This window comes from Gymnoscopelus braueri (genome assembly GCF_963280865.1).
Source record: "Gymnoscopelus braueri genome assembly, chromosome: 14".
NCBI lineage: Eukaryota > Metazoa > Chordata > Actinopteri > Myctophiformes > Myctophidae > Gymnoscopelus > Gymnoscopelus braueri.
The window spans coordinates 1579472-1598234 of NC_137619.1; the positions used below are offsets into that span (position 1 = coordinate 1579472).

Below are 18763 nucleotides of genomic sequence, written 5' to 3' on the forward strand. Positions count from 1 at the left end.
CTTCATCTCTCTCTCAGCTAGGGGGTCCTTGGCCTGAAAACGTTGAAGACCCCTGTAGTAGACCCTCTGTGAAGTTATTCCTCTGTAAGCAAGCAGCCGGCTCATGCAAGGTCAAGCAGCTATTCCTCTGCAGGCAAGTGGCGGGCCAGACAGCAGGACGACAAGTTAAGAGGTTTTATATGAACGCAAGGAGAATGTTTCTCCAATAAAGAAGTGTTTTAATGCCGTCTGTGGCCGAACGCCATTTTTTCACCCTCGTTTACTTCCTGTTTAAATTGAGTGTAATTCCGGGTTTCACCAGATGAGCACGTCACTACAGCCCATTGGGAACTTCCGACAGAATTGGCCACAGACGGCATTAAAACACTTCTTTATTGAAAGATATGGATTATTACATTAAACTACTACCCCGTAGCGAGAGTTAACATTTGTGGCGTCGGGGTAAGCACCTTTATTTTCAATTTGTACATGTTTGGAGTGTCTACGGAGTATAGTGCTGAAAGTCCCTGTGTCCATGGGGGGTGAACCCTACAACTCTCGTAAATTGAAAACGTCAGAATCATAAATACGTCTACGAGAGTTGTATTCTACAGCTATATACAAGCTATTCAAAATGGACAGAATCATTTATAGATATCATCATTTATTTAATACATAAATGTGGAAAATGTTTAAAAAATATATGAAGACAAATGGACATTATATATATATATATATATATATATATATATATATATATATATATATATATATATATATATATATATATATATATATATATATATATAATATTATTATTATTACATTTTTGTATTGTCTAATCAAGCAACAATTTTGCGGACCCCCTGCAGTACCTCGTGGACCCCCTAGGGGTTGCAGACCCCTGTTGAAGACTTGCACTACTAGGCCATTATGAACACTTTAAACCTTTACTGTATACATTGAAAATAACCGCTATTTAAAAAAGAAATCTTGAAGTAAAATGTGAAACATTGAGTATTTAAACACTAACAACACAAATCTGCTACGGGGCTCCCTGGCACAAAACATTTTCAGATGGGGGTTAGGGACAAATACATATTAATTTGAGGGTCCATGACATAAACATAATTAAGAACCACTGGTTAAAATATAATTTTAAAATTGTGAAGCCCAAGTCCAAATAATCAACTACACTTTAGAAAAAAGCCCATAAAACCGCAACCCGCAACTACCAATATTTACAAGCAACTTCACAGAAAAATAAGCCCAAAGTCGCTTATAATAAGTGGACACATGGCAACACTGGTTTCTGGTTCGGCAGTATTGCGTACTTTGTGCTCTTTAGATAGCTCAATAAACTTATACAGTGAAACAATGTGTGATATGTCTTCTTTTATTTTCCAGAAGCAATTACTTTACAAAGGTCTCAGTCATTCAGAAATATATTTTGTTCATGAGCTGATCCACTGGGCTCTCATTAACTCCCAATGCATTCCACTGAACTCACGGCTGCAGTCTGGCTCCCATAGTGCGACGAATCTGCCGGCTGGAATTGCACGAAAATGACGTAGATGGCCCTACCTTCTTTACATATACCTTGTGCGGAACAAGGAAGCGCGCCCGAGATGCAGACGAACGCTTCAGAGCTGAAGGAAGGAGGCGTCTACGCTCGGTTGCTAGCTGGACGCACACACACACACACACACACACACACACACACACACACGCACACACACACACGCACACACGCACGCACGCACGCACGCACGCACGCACGCACACGCACACGCACACGCACACGCACACGCACACATCACATGGCGTCGGAGGAGCAACCCCGCGTTGCCATGTCTGCTTATTATAAGCGACTTAACAACTTGTCCACTATGCTAATCGATGTGAATACATCAGTTTACTGTTTTCTCTAATATAGTAAAGTAGCTGAGGTCTAAATGCAACTAGTCAAGTATACTTTACATTATTTTAGAACATTTTCCACATTTGTGGAACATAAATGCCAATTTCACATTGAGGTGCCCAGACTTTTTAGTCATCATCATGTAGGCTATGTATCAATTTGTATCAGGCTTTTCAAGCCTGTGATGTGAGGTCACCAAAACATTACATAATCCCCATTCATATATCTATAGGTGAGGGTCTTGTTTCTAAGTGTAGTTGCTTATTTGGGCTTGTTTCCTAATGTTGTTTAAACCAGTGTGATTCTCAAATATTCTCATGTCAATGACCCCCAAACGAATGTATTTGTCCTTGCCTCGGACCCCCATCTGAAAATATTTTGCGCCAGAGACCCCCGTACCAGATTTGTGTTGTTAAAATGTTTCAAATAGCCTAATATATATTCAAAATGTTTCACTTTTTTTCCAAAATGTTTTTTGAAAATAGCAGATCTAAAAGCTCTCAACGCGTCGCATCGTTGTGAGCTTGTAAATTGGCTATTTTCAAATATCCAATGGGCTATAGCCTATGCAGCGTAGGTTTCAAGCGCTTCTTTTGGGCTTGTTTTCATAGACCCGGTTGCTTATTTGTATCGCAAAATCTGGCAACCCCGCCCACTGGGGGTGTGCTGTGCTCTCTGCCCTCAATCAACAACTGAACTGACTTCCTATCGTACTTCCTGTACGATAAACTTTGTGTCGGCATACGACGACGGTAAGTTTTATTCTAGTGCAACTTGTTTGCTTTTAACTTAACTTTTATGGCAGTGTCTCTGTCTCATGAACTGACTTGTGCTGCCAAACTCTTGCAAAAGACACCGCTCCCTTTTGGAAAAGTGAGCAGTAGAATAAATTTTGGATACGTACAGTAGACATTCTAGACAGTGGACAATATTGCTAGCATATCACAGCAGCCATTTTGGGCAAACAATGATGCATGCGCCACCACGGGCAGAACATTGATATTCTATTTATCTGCCGATTTCTGAGAGTAAATTTCTTAAACGTTGTGACTACAGAACCACAACATTCTAATGTTGTAAAAGTATAACTGTTTTTAAAACATTATGACATCTGTTTGGAACAACAGGAAATGCGTCAAACCAAACGACGACAAGGCCCCGGCCTTACTTATCCTTAAAAGTAAATAAATTGAGTAAAAATACTTAAAGGTAGTTAAAATGAGTAAAATTACTTAACAGATGATAAAAACAGTCAAAATACTTAAAAGTGAATGACAGTACACAATAATCAAACAGAGTAGGCACCGCTCACACTGGGTGTTTTTTTGCCAATAGCTAAAAAGAGACACTTTTTCATAGAGTAATGTTCTGCACAGTGCAGTTGCACATGGGAATGAAACGTTGGCATAAGCAGGGAATAGAGCTGATATTTCAATTTCCTAAATTTTAAGCTGTTTATTCATTTTTCCTGGGATCCCAGCAGGAAGAAAAGTGAAAGATAGCTATATATATATATATAAACTTTTTACCAAGCTACCTTCACCTATATATATGAATGGGGATTTTGTAATAATTATGTAGTAATGGTGACCTCACCTCAGATGATGATGACTAAAAAGTCTGGGCACCTCAATGTGAAATTGAAAGTGAAAAAGTAAATAAAAGAATGCTTTGGAAAATGTTCTAAAAACATTTAAAGTATACTTGACTTGTTGTATTTAGGCCTAGGCTACTTCACTATTGAGAAAACAGTAAACTGATGCATTCAGAAAGGCACCTTTTGTTTTAATCACATTGATTAGCCTGGTGGACAATTTGTTAACCCTCACATCTAAATGGCATAGCTCAGTGGACTAATGTGTGTGTGTGTGTGTGTGTGTGTGTGTGTGTGTGTGTGTGTGTGTGTGTGTGTGTGTGTGCGCGTGTGCGTGTGCGAAAACTGCAGGTCATATTCCACATTGGTTGAAGGATTCAAGACGAAGACTTAAGGGCCGTTCACACACCAAGCACGATAACTATTAACCATAATATTCTGTAAGCAGTGGCACCAAACACGCACTGCACAGTGCAGCTGTGTCAGAGCCCACCCAGAGGCAGAGGGAGAGAATAGAATAATCTTAATCAATAAAAGACCATAATCAATCAAATCACTAAAAGAGTGGGAAGTCTGCAACCTAAAACAACATAATAGTTATCGCCATAGTTATCGTGCTCTATGTGAACGGCCCTTTATGCTGGAAGGCATGGATCCTGATAACTCTCACCTCAACAATGGCAGGTTGGTCTCAATGAGGGCTGCATGGGCAATATATCCATATATCAATATTATATCTGCTGTGATGAGACTTGAAATCTAATGGGATTTTTGATATTGTAATGTTGTGAGTTGGCTTTGTTGGTTTTAAATGATATCGTTGCTGTCCGGCAGAAACCAGCTAACTCCATTTTGACGCTTTTGCATTTTTTTTCCATAAATCAGGGCCATTGAACACCCTTTATGCCTGTGTGTTGGACTGTTAGCTGTTCTATTATTTGCCTTAACCACATAGTTATTATATAGGCATTACTGATGAGTATATTTCAAAAATCCCATTCTGTGAAAGTGAGAGCACTAAATCATCCCACCAATATCAATAATCTCAGTATTTGTGAGCTGTCATAGCTGGCTCTAGGAGCATTTTTAGTATGTCGAGCAACAGGCAGCGGCCCATTTAAAGGGATATTTCACTTTCAAAAAAACTTTTGGTCATTTTATGGTCTACTCAGGCTTTTGTGGGCCCCCCAGACCGTTTTTAAGTTGTTTGATTCAGTATTTAGATATTTGATATTCATTTTATCAGACACGCCCCCTTCCTATACAAACCCATTATAGCTTCAAACTCCATTTTTAACATGTTAGATTCATCAAAAACACCGTCCTTGGTTCTGGTGACTCACCCTGCCCTCCTAATACGCGAGGGGGCCGTGTTTTTTTGATAACTTTTTTCATTTTTAATATTCTTTTGGGAAAATGAAAAAAAAAAATACAATAAAAAATTAAATAAAATATAAAAATTGAAAAAACACGCCCCCCTCACGTATTAGGAGGGCAGGGTGAGTCAGCAGAACCAAGGACGGGTGTTTTTGATGAATCTAACAGGTTAAAAATGGAGTTTGAAGTTATAATGGGTTCAGAATCAGAATCAGAATCAGTTTTATTGTCACATCACAGGTTTACAAGGTAAAAAAGTGGGTGAAATTCTTTTTTGTACATCGTTCCCATCGCAACGTTAGTTTCCATAGAAAGAAGAGGGGGGGGGGGGGAGAAGAAGAGGGTGGGGGGCAGGTGGGAAGGAGATCAAAAACAAGAGAGCAACAGAAGGCCAGACAAGTTATCTACATATTTACAAATTACCTGAGATAATAAAAAAACTAAAAAACTAGACTAAGGTGCCTGAGCATAGCAGCAATGTATTGTATACTGTGCATGTTATACTTATACTGTGCATGATAGACAAAGGACGTTAAGGTGCTTAGAGGAAAAGGAGCACAATAAAAAGACCCAAAAAAAGTCAGTGCGTTATACAAGGGATTAAGGTGCAAAAGGTCAGTGCGTGTCCACCTAGAGTGGACTGACCCTAGTATAATCCGCATGTAGCTCCATGAGGGAGTGCAACAAAAAGTCATTTGTACCTGGTGTAGTCCACAGGTGTGTCCGAGGGGGGGCTAAAGTCCAAGTAATTGTCCCTGGTATAATCCACAGGTGTGTTCAGGAAGAGCCAGAAAAGTCTGCGCCGCCTGCTGTCAGGCTGCTGAACTCATCCAGGCTTATGCCCCATTCAGCATTCTGACAGCGGCTGGATTGAAACTACACCAAAATCTGGTGGTGGAACTCTTGATACTGCGGTAGAGCCCCTTGCCCGGTCGCGGTCGTTGTAGGGGGTTGAACAGTCTGTGACTTGGGTGGTGCTTGTCCTTGATGATGCGCTTGGCTTTGACCACGCACCGCTTTTTGTACAGTTCCTGGAGCGCTGGGAGCTCGATTCCCATTATCCGCTCTGCCGATCGCACTACTCGTTGTAGGCTGACCTTTTCTCGGGCAGTGCAGTTCCCGTACCAGGCCGTGACACAGCCTGTTAGGATGCCTTCAACAGAACTGTTGTAGTACAGCCTGAGGATGCGACGTCCTACTCCGAGCTTCTTCAGGCGGCGGAGCCAGTACAGTCGCTGCTGAGCCTTTTTCCTCACGTGTGTGGAGTGCGTCTCCCATTTGAGGTCCTCCTCGATGTGTACTCCGAGGAACTTGAACTCGCTGACCCTTTCCACTGCAGCACCGTCGATGAGGATGGGCGCATGGTCTCTCCGCGGCCTCCTGAAGTCCACGATCAGTTCTTTGGTCTTGTCGACGTTGAGAGAGAGGTTGTTCTCACGGCACCAGTGTGCCAGTGATTTGATCTCCTCTCTGTAGTCAGACTCGTCGTTGTTGACGATTCGGCCTATCACTGTCGTGTCGTCCGCGTACTTTATGATGGTGTTGGAGACATGTGTGGCTATGCAGTCATACGTGTACAGGGAGTAGAGGAGAGGGCTCAGCACGCATCCCTGGGGTGCTCCGGTGTTGAGGGTCAGGGGGTCGGATGTGATGCTGCCCATTCTCACCACCTGATGTCGGTTGGACAAGAAGTCCTGTATCCAGTCGCACATGCTTGGGTGTAGCCCTAGGTGTCTGAGCTTTTTGTCAAGTATTGCTGGGACAATGGTGTTGAATGCTGAGCTGTAGTCCACGAACAGCATACGTACATATTTGTCCTTCAGCAGCTTGTTGTCCATGTGCGAGAGGACGGTGTGGAGAGCCATGGCAATAGCGTCGTCGGTGGATCTGTTTTTGCGGTATGCATACTGCCACGGATCCAGCGAGGCAGGTAGCGTGGAGCTGATGTATTCCCTCACCAGTTTCTCGAAACACTTGCTGACGATCGGGGTGAGAGCAACAGGTCTCCAGTCGTTCAGGCATGTCACTTTGGCCTTTTTGGGAATGGGCACAATGGTTGACATTTTGAACCCTGCAGGGACCACAGCCAGGGAGAGGGAGAGGTTAAAGATGTCAGCGAAGACACCCGCCAGCTGGTCTGCACATGTCTTAAGGACCCGGCCTGGAATCCCATCAGGTCCGGCTGCCTTGTGGATGTTGACCCGTGTGAAGGCTGTACGCACTTCTCTCTCCGAGATGGTTAGAGGAGGGTTCTCCTCTGCTGGTGCTGCTGATGGCCCCGCTTGGCTGCCGCGGTTGGAGCTGATCTCAAACCGGCCGTAGAAAGTGTTCAGTTCGTTGGGGAGGGAGGCAGGCGGGTTCACCTCGCTTCTGGTTCTTGTTTTGCAGTCTGTCAAGGTGTGTACTGCCTGCCATGTGCTCCTGATGTCGCCACTGCTGAGTTTGTCTTGCATCTTTTTTGTGTAGGCCTTTTTCGCCTTCCTGATGGCGCTGTTTAGGGCCGCGCGCGTCGTGTTGCGCGTTTCCACGTCGCCAGATTTGAAACCAGCGTCCCGTTCATGCAGATGTGCACGTACTCCGCTGTCCATCCATGGTTTCTGATTGGGATAGATCCGAACTGTCTTTTTTGGGACTATGTCATCTATGCACTTGCTGATAAAGCCAGTGACTGAGTCTGAGAGTTCGTTGATGTTATTCCCAGCGGCGTTCTTAAACATCCCCCAGTCAGTCTGGTAGAAGCAGGATTGTAGCATAGCGTCTGTGTCCTCAGACCAGATTCGGATTTCCTTCTCAACGACGGCTCCCTTTTTAGCCTCTGTTTGTAGGCAGGTAGCAGCTGGATGGCGTCGTGGTCAGAGCTTCCTAGCGGTGGGCGGCGGAGAGCTTTGTATCCATCCTTGAAGGGCGTGTAGCAGTGGTCAAGAATATTGTCACCACGGGTACTGCAGGCGACATGCTGGTGGAATTTGGGAAAGACCTTTTTTAAGTCTGTCCGGTTGAAGTCGCCTAGGCAGATGACTGCGCAGTCCGGGTGGCGATTTTCTTGTGCACTGATCGCCTGGTGTAATTCCCTCATAGCTGTGTCCTTATTAGCTCCAGGATGAATGTAAACAACGGCTACAATCACGATGCTGAAGTCGCGTGGTAGGTAGAAAGGACGGCAGGCTATGATTAAAAGTTCAAGGTCTGGTGAGCAGTGACTGTCTAGGATTTTAACATCTTTGCACCAGTTGTTGTTGATCAAGGCACAAACTCCCCCCCCACGTTGCTTACCGCTCAGTACAGGATCTCTGTCCTTCCTATACGCGGTGAAGCCAGGAGGAGTGATAGAAGAATCAGATGCTAACTCCGTTAGCCACGTCTCTGTTAGCACAACAATACTAGTCCTCCTCGTCTCTGCGTTGTATTTAACGCGCGCCAGTAAGTCGTCCATAGTGGTCACTGTTCTTGATTCACACAGAGATCTAACGTTCGCTAGCAGGATTGAAGGCAGTGCAGGTTTATATCCACGTTTTGTTGTTCTTACGAGAACTCCCGCTCTAGTGCCTCTTCGCCACGGTCTTTTTCGTCGGGGGTTTGTTGATCCAGCCGGAACAAAGGGGACCCCACCCCCCACCCAGCCGAGTGGAAGGTTTTCAGCAAAAAAGTCCGGAATTCTGTGTGTAATCGCTGTGCTAATGTCCATAAGTGCTTGTCTGTCATAACTCCTTAGACACGCGACGGTGTAGGGAAAGAAGAGAAGGCTAAAAAATACTAAAAAGATGGAAAAACGTTGCGATGTTACGGAGCATGTACGAATGCGGCCGTCCTTCATGGCGCTTCCGGTCTGTTTTTTTTTGTATAGGTTTGTATAGGAAGGGGGCGTGTCTGATAAAATGATTATCAAATATCTAAATACTAAATCAAGCAACTTAAAAACGGCCTGGGGGGGGGTCACAAAAGCCTGAGTAGACCATAAAATGACCCAAAGTTTTTTTGAAAGTGAAATATCCCTTTAAAGCATGATTATCAATTCTTCTAAACATTTGCAGTTGCTGCACTTACCGAGTAACTATACCTAGTATGCTGCACTTACCGAGTAACTATACCTTTCAATCCGGCAACCCCTTTTGGGTAGTTGTTGCTATGTACAGCAGTGGTTTTCAACCCTTTTCATATCAAGGTCCATTATTTATTCGGCATTTGTGCCACGGAACCACCATTTGATGAGATTTAGACTCAGTATTTTGTTATCGTTGGATGAGATTTTGTCCACAATTCCATGCTGTATTGATGTGGTAGGCCTACTACCATAGAGGAATAATGATTTAATTAAGTAGCCTAATGCAGATGTTTAACAATTATTGAACTCTTGAGAGCGTAAAATGAATCCATCGTACATCTGTTTGGTTTCAGTTTGCATCAGAGAGGTTCAGCTAGGTGCAGGTCTCCTGTACATAGCTACGTGTCCATGAAAAGTGACCGGTCCATGGGTCTACCTGACAACTTCAAAGGAGATGTCCCTCATCCAGACGACTCATGGTGAGAAACTAAAAAATACCTCAGGTTGTAGTTCTTCCTTCGGAGCCTGTCAGTATGGATTACAGGGAATATGTAATTGAGTCCCTCAATTTTAACTATACCATTAAGATAATCAGCAATGTGGAAACAAATGTCTCGTAAGCGTCATACATTGTTGTATAATGTGAAAGCAGTGCTATGTTTATGTGACAGTGCAATAACATGAATGATGAATAATCGTGATAATCATCACGGAAAATAATCAATCAATCAAGCTTCACGTATACAGCACAATTCAGACAAGTGCAGTTCAATGAGCTTGACATGAAAAGGAAACTTTTTAAAGAAATAACTTAATAGCAAACAAAACATAAAAATGAAATGCATACATTACAAATACATAAAATGCATTAAAATGGACAGGAACAATTAAAAGTGGGAAGAGAAATGCAGCTATCTAAGTAAAAGCAATGCTAAAAAGATGTGTCTTAAGATTTCTTGGCCATGGTGTCCATTGAGTTCAAGCTATATGCATTATACTCATATTGTTAATTACATCATCATCATTATTGTTATTGTTATTCATGTATTGGTTGCCAATATAAAGTTCTGCTTGGTTTCAGTGGGTCCGTGAAAAGTGACTGGTCCCTGGATCACCCTTGTAACTTCAAAGAAGGTGGTCCTCATCAAGACTCATCATGGTGAGAAAATCAAGACAGTTGATTTAATGAACCAGATTTGAAGGCCGCTACGTGGCCTTCAAATCCAGTCCTATATTTCGCTGATCAGAGCAAGGGTCACCGAGGTATTGCCATTTGAAGTGTTAAACACTGCTGCAACACTGCTGAAGTACCCCATACAGTATGTGCAATTTAGTTTTTCTTTTCTTTATGTGATGATTCTCAGTCATGCCAGACCCCTGAACAGCATTTGTGCCAAGTTTGGTGAGGATTCAACAGTGTGCCTGTGGCCTGCATATGATATGATATGGCCCCTGGTGTGACTATTGTCATGTCAGACCGCTGAACAGTGGTTGTGGCAAGTTTGGTGCGAATTGGAGCAATGGTGCGCCTTGCAAGTCTGCATGTTACGTTTGTGACGTCCACCGTCCACCCATTAGGCAATTTTAATATAGGATAATGACTATTGATAATAATAGTAGTTAATTGTTGTTGATGATTTTATTTTTTGTTTTACAAATATATTTGTTATACTGTAGTACATGCTAAAACAAAAGATATTCAGTAATTGAGGCCTGTGGCCTGCTCGCAGCGAAATACTGTATGATGATGATTGACTTCTATTTTTGTTTCTGCTAAGCAGCAAGCTATAGGCTTTGACTAATTTGATTTAGAGTAGGAAGTTTGCATTTCGTCGCCTTGCTAAACTAATGGCCTAAGTCATTTTTTAAAGTTTTTCAGTAAAAATAAAAAACTGATCCAAAACAAAACTATATGATATTTCTTAATCATTTCACCCAAAATGTTTATAACAAATTATAGGTTTAAATAGGATTAAATCTGACTTAGGCCAAAAAAAATACAAAATGGCCTAAATCAGTAAATAATTTGACTTAAAGGGATATTTCACTTTCAAATAAAATAAACATTAAACATTTATATTTTTAAAAAATGAAAAAAGTTATGGCAAAATCACGGCCCCCTCACACATTAGTAGGACACTCTAATGTGTGAGGGGGCCGTGATTTTTCCATTACTTTTTTCATTTATTTTTAATATATTTTTTAAATGTTTATTTTATTTGAAAGTGAAATATCCCTTTAAGTCACAAAACCATGTGACTTGGGCCAAAAAAAAAGTAGATTTTGGCCTAAGTCACACTAGGGAGTTAGGCCATTATACTGACAGGGGAGTGAACAGCATGATCCTTTTCAATTAGGAGATGGGCGATTGTACCAGAGGTGGCCAGTGTCATGAGGAGCTGACTTAGGCAAAAATATCATTTTCCTCAAAAAATGACTTAGGCCATTAGTTTAGCAAGGTGACGATTTGTGTTACTCCTGTATCATTTTCAGCGCTTCCGTTGCACAGACTGGATGACAGACGCATTTGAACATTGTTGTGTCAACAGTCTATCTGGAGAAACTAACGTGCAGCTGCATGGTTTTCAGGCTCCAGAAGGAGAGATCAGACTGTCCCTCTCCCAGCTGTGTGTCCATGAAGAGTGGCAAGTCCATGGATCGACCCATGAACTCCAAAAGACGGAAGATCTCTCCTGAGCTGAGGTGAGGAAGCTTGGTCATCACTGAAGACTTTAAAATGTTAAGCTGTGTTCAGATATGGATACCGTTCCATTTTTGGGAAACGAATTAACATAAGCTGCTGGCATAGGCAGTAGGACAGGAGTTCGCACAGTGAGTACAGTACTTCTACTCACGTGAGATATTACTGTAAGCATGCGAGACAAGGCATTGGTGATGAGAATTCACGAGGATCCATCTGTAGGCTGGCTGTCCACACTTACACGAGTATTTTTTTAAACGCTTATCTTTCTCTCTTAATATCCACATCTAAAAGGCCACGTTTAAAAAAATATGTTAGTCCACACAAAAGCGTATTAAGATGTATTCATTAAAAACACAGCATTAAAAACATAGCCTATCATTTAGGCTAAAAGTGTAAAATGTGACATCAACACTGGTGTAGATGGGTCTGAGGACCAAAACGTCCGCTCCTTATGTCATCTTTTTTCACATGTTTACACTTTTGCAATTAAATAGCCTAATACTGTATATATTTTTGCGTCCAAAGAGCATCAACGTATTTTTGTCAATGTGCGAGAGCCTCTTCTATTGTTTGTGGACTTCATTGCTGGCCTCTCTCGCACCTGGCTGTACATTTTGGTAAGCGTAAGCCTTCAGTCAAGAGAGCAAAGCAAACTTTACTATCTTATTGATTTTTGATTATAATAAAATGCTGATAGAATGCACACATTAGCTGTTGGGGTGCTGGGTTAAAAAAGGATCATGAAAGGAATAGAAATGGTCCGTGCAAGCTTGTGCCGATATGAAAAATGTAAAACCGGTTTGATATTTAATTAAAAACTGAATCAAACCGTAATACCGGGTTTGACCACTTAGGCGCGCACTTGAGTCTTTTTTTCTCTGACTCAATAAAAAACTATGAACAAAAAAGGTTTTCAAAGAAGTACTGTTAACTGATGAACCCCCAGACCCTGATGAAGACTTTTTTGGGCGATACGTGTTGGTCATATTGTTGCCTTGCTAAAAATAAATCTTGCATTTCTTTTCTTTGCAAGACCACTTTGTTAGAGGTTTAGGTTGTGTAGTTACCTTGCCATGATGTAACTCCAAAGGTGACCAGAAATTAAAAAGAATTGCTCCAGTGATTAGAAATTGATCATTCGAAATATGCTCCTCGTTGACTTACAGTATACGCTGAAATACCTCTCAAAGTTAATTGTAAGTCAATGAGGAGCATATTTAGAATTATCAATTTCTAATCAATGGAGCAATTATTTTTGATTTCTTGTCCACATTTGGAGTTGCATCTTGGGTAACAACACAACCCAAAGTGGTCTTGCCCTTTAAACATATTTCCTCAGCACATACGTGATTTTGTTTATTCATACATTATTCAGACAATTCGATCATAACAGAACATCCTAAGTGTAGGAGGTATAGCAGTCACCATGCAATGACAGAGGGGAATATTAAAATAAATTATAAAACATGTATTTTGTTTTTAATCGAGACGAGCACGAGTCGAAAATAGAGTTGAAAATCTTCTTTTTGTCCCATCCCTTGTCACAATTAATTCCTTAAAATATTGATAGACCTACGTGATCATAGCAGAAAATCCTTTGTAAGTGTAGACCTATATGCTATGGAGTCAACTTGTCACTTTGGCTAGTTTATCTAGCCAATAATCTCTGCGTCCTCACACACGCACGCAAGCTACTTGCATACATACGAGCCTAACGGTGTGTGTGTGCATTTTTAGGCACAGTGGGATTACCATATTCTGCGAAGGTATAAACTTTATCAACAATGTTACCATCACATCGTCCTGAATGGAATACGTTTTGTATATTTATTTAATCCATTAACCCCCACGTAAGTGGAGATCTACGTAGACTGCTGCTGTTTTGTAAAATTAAGAGTGCTGTTCCCCGTGAGTCCGGGCCGTGAGTGACACCACATTCATGAGAGATAGCCTGGCAAGACGCCCACAACGTGAAGATCGAGCTCCTGAGCTGCACGCTGGGCAAGACCTGGGATGTTGGTTGTCTAGGAAGTTGACAACCGGAAATGGTTGAATTTGGCGGAAGTACCGCCCAAGGAAATGACGTTGATGCTTTACAAATCTGTTAACCTTCTCCGTGAATGAAACGAGTGTTGTGATTGGTCAAAAAATATTGTTTCCGGGGGAAACGGAAATCCTGTCCACTCAGGACTTCCTAGACACTCGCTGCTTTAGGTCGTGACCAGGCAGGCTCTTCTCTTCGTAGATGAGTGAGGCTGGGACCGAGGCTACCTGAGCTGTGGGGAAGGTGTCGGGTTTATATCCTTAGATGACTGCACTCTCCCTCCATAACAATATTCCAGCTAATTCCTTTCCGCATGTACGCGCTCGTATGTCTTAACAGAGCTAGATCTGATAATGTATAGATCTGAATGACTGTTATTGCACTTGTTTAAATGGGTGAATGATCAAGCATTAACTTATAACATTGTAAATATGATAGATTGTTTGCTCGATTTTAATGACTTGTAATTATGTCACTTCCATTGAAGTATTTCACTTTGTCATTCTAATCAATGATGGAAAAAACAACCATCTCCAAAGTTGGAGTCAGGTGTTTTTTCCGACAGTTTGAGGATCCAATGGAATTAGGAGGTTTAGTCAGAAGCGCTTTTTAATACTTTTCATTGGTTCAATATTTGTAAAACCCACACACAGACGTAAAGGTTTAGGCCTATAGCACTGATTAATAAAAGATAATAATTAAAAATGTAGATGGCTGGTTTCTGCCTAACAGCGGCGATATATTGAACACAAGTCGCACTCAGAATATGCAAGCAAGTCTTTGCCTGCAATGTTGTAGATCCCAAGCAGGCATGAATGCCGAAACTAGATTACCGCCACTCAAAATTCGCACACGTTCACACATGACTCCAAATAAAATATGCTGACTGTGACGGCCCTATGGCCTATGTCAGGGTTTGTGTGCACGTTGCTAATCTTGATGTCTTTCACAGTGGCTGCGGGTACATGGACCATCATGTATTCATTCAGAATGAATTCATTCCGAATGAACTCATTCCGAATAGAGGAATCTGATCCACTCACCTGTTTACATGGGACCTGAATAAAAGTATTCCTTGTTTACATGACCAAAGCATTCATTCTGAACTTTTGACATGCGCAAAGTGGTTCCCGCCTACGCCCGGGCATGGACCAGGGGCCACTACCCGGAGCAGAGCTTCCCCTGGTGGGCATGGGAGGAGGCAATGAATAGCCCCCTTGTGCCTCCGCGGCGGAGGTCTGTGTCTGTCGGTCGTAGACAGGCCGGTAAGCAACGCACCGACTCCTGGCCAGGCAGCGTTGTATGCGGTACAAGCCTGTGTTCCTTTGTTATCGCCGTTTTAATGCAAAAGTAGCAGATCTACAAGTTCAGACCAGTTTATTTTTTTTTATTGGTACCAGACACGGTAAAACGTTGGCTAGCCTATACTATTTGTCACATTTCTCATGTAGGTACGATGACGTCATCGCGCATTCGCACATGGTCATTATAATAATAAATAATAATATATAAACACCGGACCGCTCATAGTCATTATAATAATAAATGGAGAGAGAGAGAGAGAGCAACACTACAGTCTATGAAACAAGGCACGCTCATTTATGGCAAAAAGTACAAAAGTATTGGCATCAAAATATACTTGAGTAGAAAGTAGCTTATGCCGAGTGTCACGTTTTTCTTGTATTATTATGAAAAAGCTTTGAAACATGCTGTAACTCATTCACTGTGACGAAAACCCTCTTTCTGCGCCGAGTAGCGCGCGGTGCGCACACGGAGAATGCGGAGTCTGTCGCCCTAAAACACAATCGCCCCGGGTCAAAATCCAGCGACCATGGAGCGGCCGTGGATGGCCCGCTCAAAAGGTGCGTGGGGCGTAGTGTTTTGGGACGACCGTTCCGGCTGCCCACGTAATGAATTGATTAAGTAAAACTCAACGGTTTTCGCTGCAGCTGCGCCCTAATAATGTAGTTTTCATTTATTTTTGTTCACGTATGCTATTAAAACAATGCAGCTATTGCAGTATTGGGCCTTAACATGTGATTAAAAATGTATACGTATTTGGATTGGCCCCTCATATATAAAATAAATGTAAAATCTGATTTAAAATTGAAACTTGCAGCTGATCAATGCGTTTCTATTCTGTGTTTACGTGGACAGGGATTAAAAAAAAAAATCTTTGCCATGTGGCCAGGGATTCTTTTTAAAAACTGAGGACTAAAATACCCGTTTAGAAAAAGATCCATATAAGTGTGTAGCCTAGGCCAGCAATCCTTGGAGCGTCCGTTCTCCTGGACAAGTCTGGGCTTAACCATGGCTTATTAAATGACGCTATAGAATAGAATCATTCATTTTATCCCGCAGGAGCGACCGTGGCCGAATTAGAGATTTGATAGGTCATTTTTGGACAATTCTGACAGCACTATAAGCACGGACATGCGCAAAGGAATGCATGTATTCCAAACAGAGAGGAGCGTTCGGAATAAAGTGTTTACATGGTCAATTCCGATTGGTATATCCCGATTCAAACGGTCTATACCACCCCTCCTAACCCGAATGAAAATTCATTCGGGTCAGACTGGAATGGAATATTCTATTCCAATTGAGGTGTTTACATGAGCATTTCTATTCTGAATGAATTCATCCATTCATTCATTCCGAATAGAAGTGTATTCATTCCGAATGAAACTGTCCATGTACCCGCAGCCAGTGTGCTGGGATCTGGTTTGAGAGTGGTGGCAATCAAGGATTGGAGGCAGCTGGCCAGGGCCTCCAATCACTATAAAACAGCCACCTTTCCCAGTGCTTCTTTCTCTCTTCCACCTGGGCCACACTCGAGCATGGCCACACAGGGCATATTGTTTGTTTGATTCAGTTATTAGTTGGTTGGCAGTTTAGTTTCCCTGCCAGGTTTCTGTTGGAGACGTTTGCTTTATCAACTTAAATTATTACTTCTTCTATTTAATAAAATCATACATCTTTGCATTTATCCCTTGCCTGTTTCCCTTTTTTGTTGTGGTCTGGGAGCCGGTCCATAACAAGACACAATGCCTGCGAATCTTGTATATCTGAACAGGGCTTTATAGTATAGACTGTATTGTTTCTGTCTTTCACTATGCACCCATATCTTGTTCTTTCTAACTTTCTATCTCTGTTCACCCTCCTCTCCCCAGTGAGTTGACCTCCAGTCTACTGACTGCAGACCATGCCAGATGCTCTATGTGTTCTTCCATCCTGATGGACCCAGTCTCCATCCCCTGTGGACACAGTTACTGCAAGCACTGCATCAATACACACTGGTCCCAGCCTGGCCCTGCAGGAGAGTACGTGTGCCTCCAGTGTGAGAAGAGCTACCCAACCCGTCCTGAGCTCTCTGTTAATGTAGTATTGAACTGGATGTTGCAGGCTCTCCAGCAGACAGGCTGTAGTCCAGCTTGTGGTGTTTGCTCCAGCAAAACACGCCCAGCCATCAAGACCTGTGTAACATGTAATGTATCCTACTGTGATAAGCATGTCGGCGATCATTACACTGTCCGAGGACTGCAGGAACACACCATGGTCCTGATCAATGAAGATAAATGACTATGGAAGAATGGAGGTCAGAGAGAACTGTGACCCCTCTCCCCCCCCCCCCCCCCCACAGACTAGGAGGCGCTATGTTGTCCTTCAGGTCCGTATAGTGTGACTAGGAGGCGCTATGTTGTCCTTCAGGTCCGTATAGTGTGTACCCCCCCCCCCCCCCCACACAGACTAGGAGGCGCTATGTTGTCCTTCAGGTCCGTATAGTGTGACTAGGAGGCGCTATGTTGTCCTTCAGGTCCGTATAGTGTGACTAGGAGGCGCTATGTTGTCCTTCAGGTCCGTATAGTGCTGGGATGGGCAACTGGCGGCCCGCGGGCCGCATGCGGCCCGCACCGTCACTCAATGCGGCCCCAGGCCAAAAAAATAATAAAAAATATTAGATTTTTTTTTTCAAATGTTTTTTTTTTTTTATCACAAAGAAAAACAAAGTAATCTAAACATATCCGAAATGGTGAACTATTGCCTTCAACTGCTCCAAACATGCAACTTTCCATGAACCATTTTAATTACAACAGTCCACCAGTAGAGCGCGCTCTCGTTTATTTTAATAGAAGCCTTACTCATTCACTGCCAGGCTTATTTCAAGCTAGTTGATCCATATGCCAAAGGCATTTTGGGTCAAACGGAGAAAAAAAATTCTCCGTTTAAATTTTAACATTGAAGTGGATGGAAAATTAACTTTTTGAAAATCGTTTTCTCCTAGTTCCTTCGAGATTAAAAAGAAAAAAAAATAACCAAAAAAAAAAAAAAAAAATTAAAAATTTTATTTTGAAAATATTTTTTTTTTTAGGAGACGTCAAAAGACGTCATTGGCACTAATGGCACACTGAAAACGGCCGTCAAAAGACGTCATTGGCACTATATGAGTTCTTAACTCTAATTCTAGTGTTCATTTTTGTATATTTTTAAGCCAAGGTTTAATACAGCAATACTCTGAAAGGCATACTCAGGAATGTGAAGTTTTGTTTAGCAGTACAGCTGTAGTAAGTTGATAGTAAGCTATAACAGATAAGTTATAACAAATAATAATAGTTAATATCCCTTATTTATCACATATGTGACTATTATGGGCTTTTTGAGTAATGGGGTACTACTGGCGAGAGTGCCGATAAACAGGGGCGGGCTGGGACCAAAGTTCAGCCCTGGCATTTTGGTCCGGACCCAAAACGGGGGGGGGGGGGGGGGGGGGGGGTCCCTGCCGATAAACAATGCGGCCCCCCAGAGTGAGTGAGGAAATTTTGTGGCCCTCACCATCTACAAAGTTGCCCACCCCTGGTATAGTGTGTACCCCCCCCCCCCCCCCCCCCCACACAGACTAGGAGGCGCTATGTTGTCCTTCAGGTCCGTATAGTGTGACTAGGAGGCGCTATGTTGTCCTTCAGGTCCGTATAGTGTGACTAGGAGGCGCTATGTTGTCCTTCAGGTCCGTATAGTGTGACTAGGAGGCGCTATGTTGTCCTTCAGGTCCGTATAGTGTGACTAGGAGGCGCTATGTTGTCCTTCAGGTCCGTATAGTGTGACTA

At 42.5% G+C, this 18763-nt stretch overlaps 1 protein-coding gene across 1 annotated transcript; it reads left to right on the forward strand.

The window, feature by feature from the left end:
- Window positions 1–2629: 2629 nt before the first annotated feature.
- LOC308100899 (uncharacterized protein) lies at window positions 2630–18395 on the forward strand. Its single transcript, XM_080450075.1, has 6 exons — window positions 2630–2652; window positions 3846–4178; window positions 9267–9392; window positions 9995–10072; window positions 11503–11616; window positions 16832–18395. Exons 2-6 carry the CDS (start codon window positions 4132–4134, stop codon window positions 17238–17240), a joined length of 774 nt encoding a protein of 257 aa, XP_080306201.1. The 5' UTR covers window positions 2630–2652; window positions 3846–4131; the 3' UTR covers window positions 17241–18395.
- The last annotated feature ends 368 nt before the right edge of the window (window positions 18396–18763 follow it).

What these genes read in the sequence shown, in the direction of transcription:
- LOC308100899 (XM_080450075.1), top strand. Translation starts at nt 4,132, where the DNA reads ATGCTGGAAGGCATGGATCCTGATAACTCTCACCTCAACAATGGCAG. An exon ending in CCTCATCCAGACGACTCATG is followed by an intron (nt 9,393 to 9,994) that starts GTGAGAAACTAA and finishes GCTTGGTTTCAG; the next exon opens with TGGGTCCGTGAAAAGTGACT. An exon ending in CCTCATCAAGACTCATCATG is followed by an intron (nt 10,073 to 11,502) that starts GTGAGAAAATCA and finishes CATGGTTTTCAG; the next exon opens with GCTCCAGAAGGAGAGATCAG.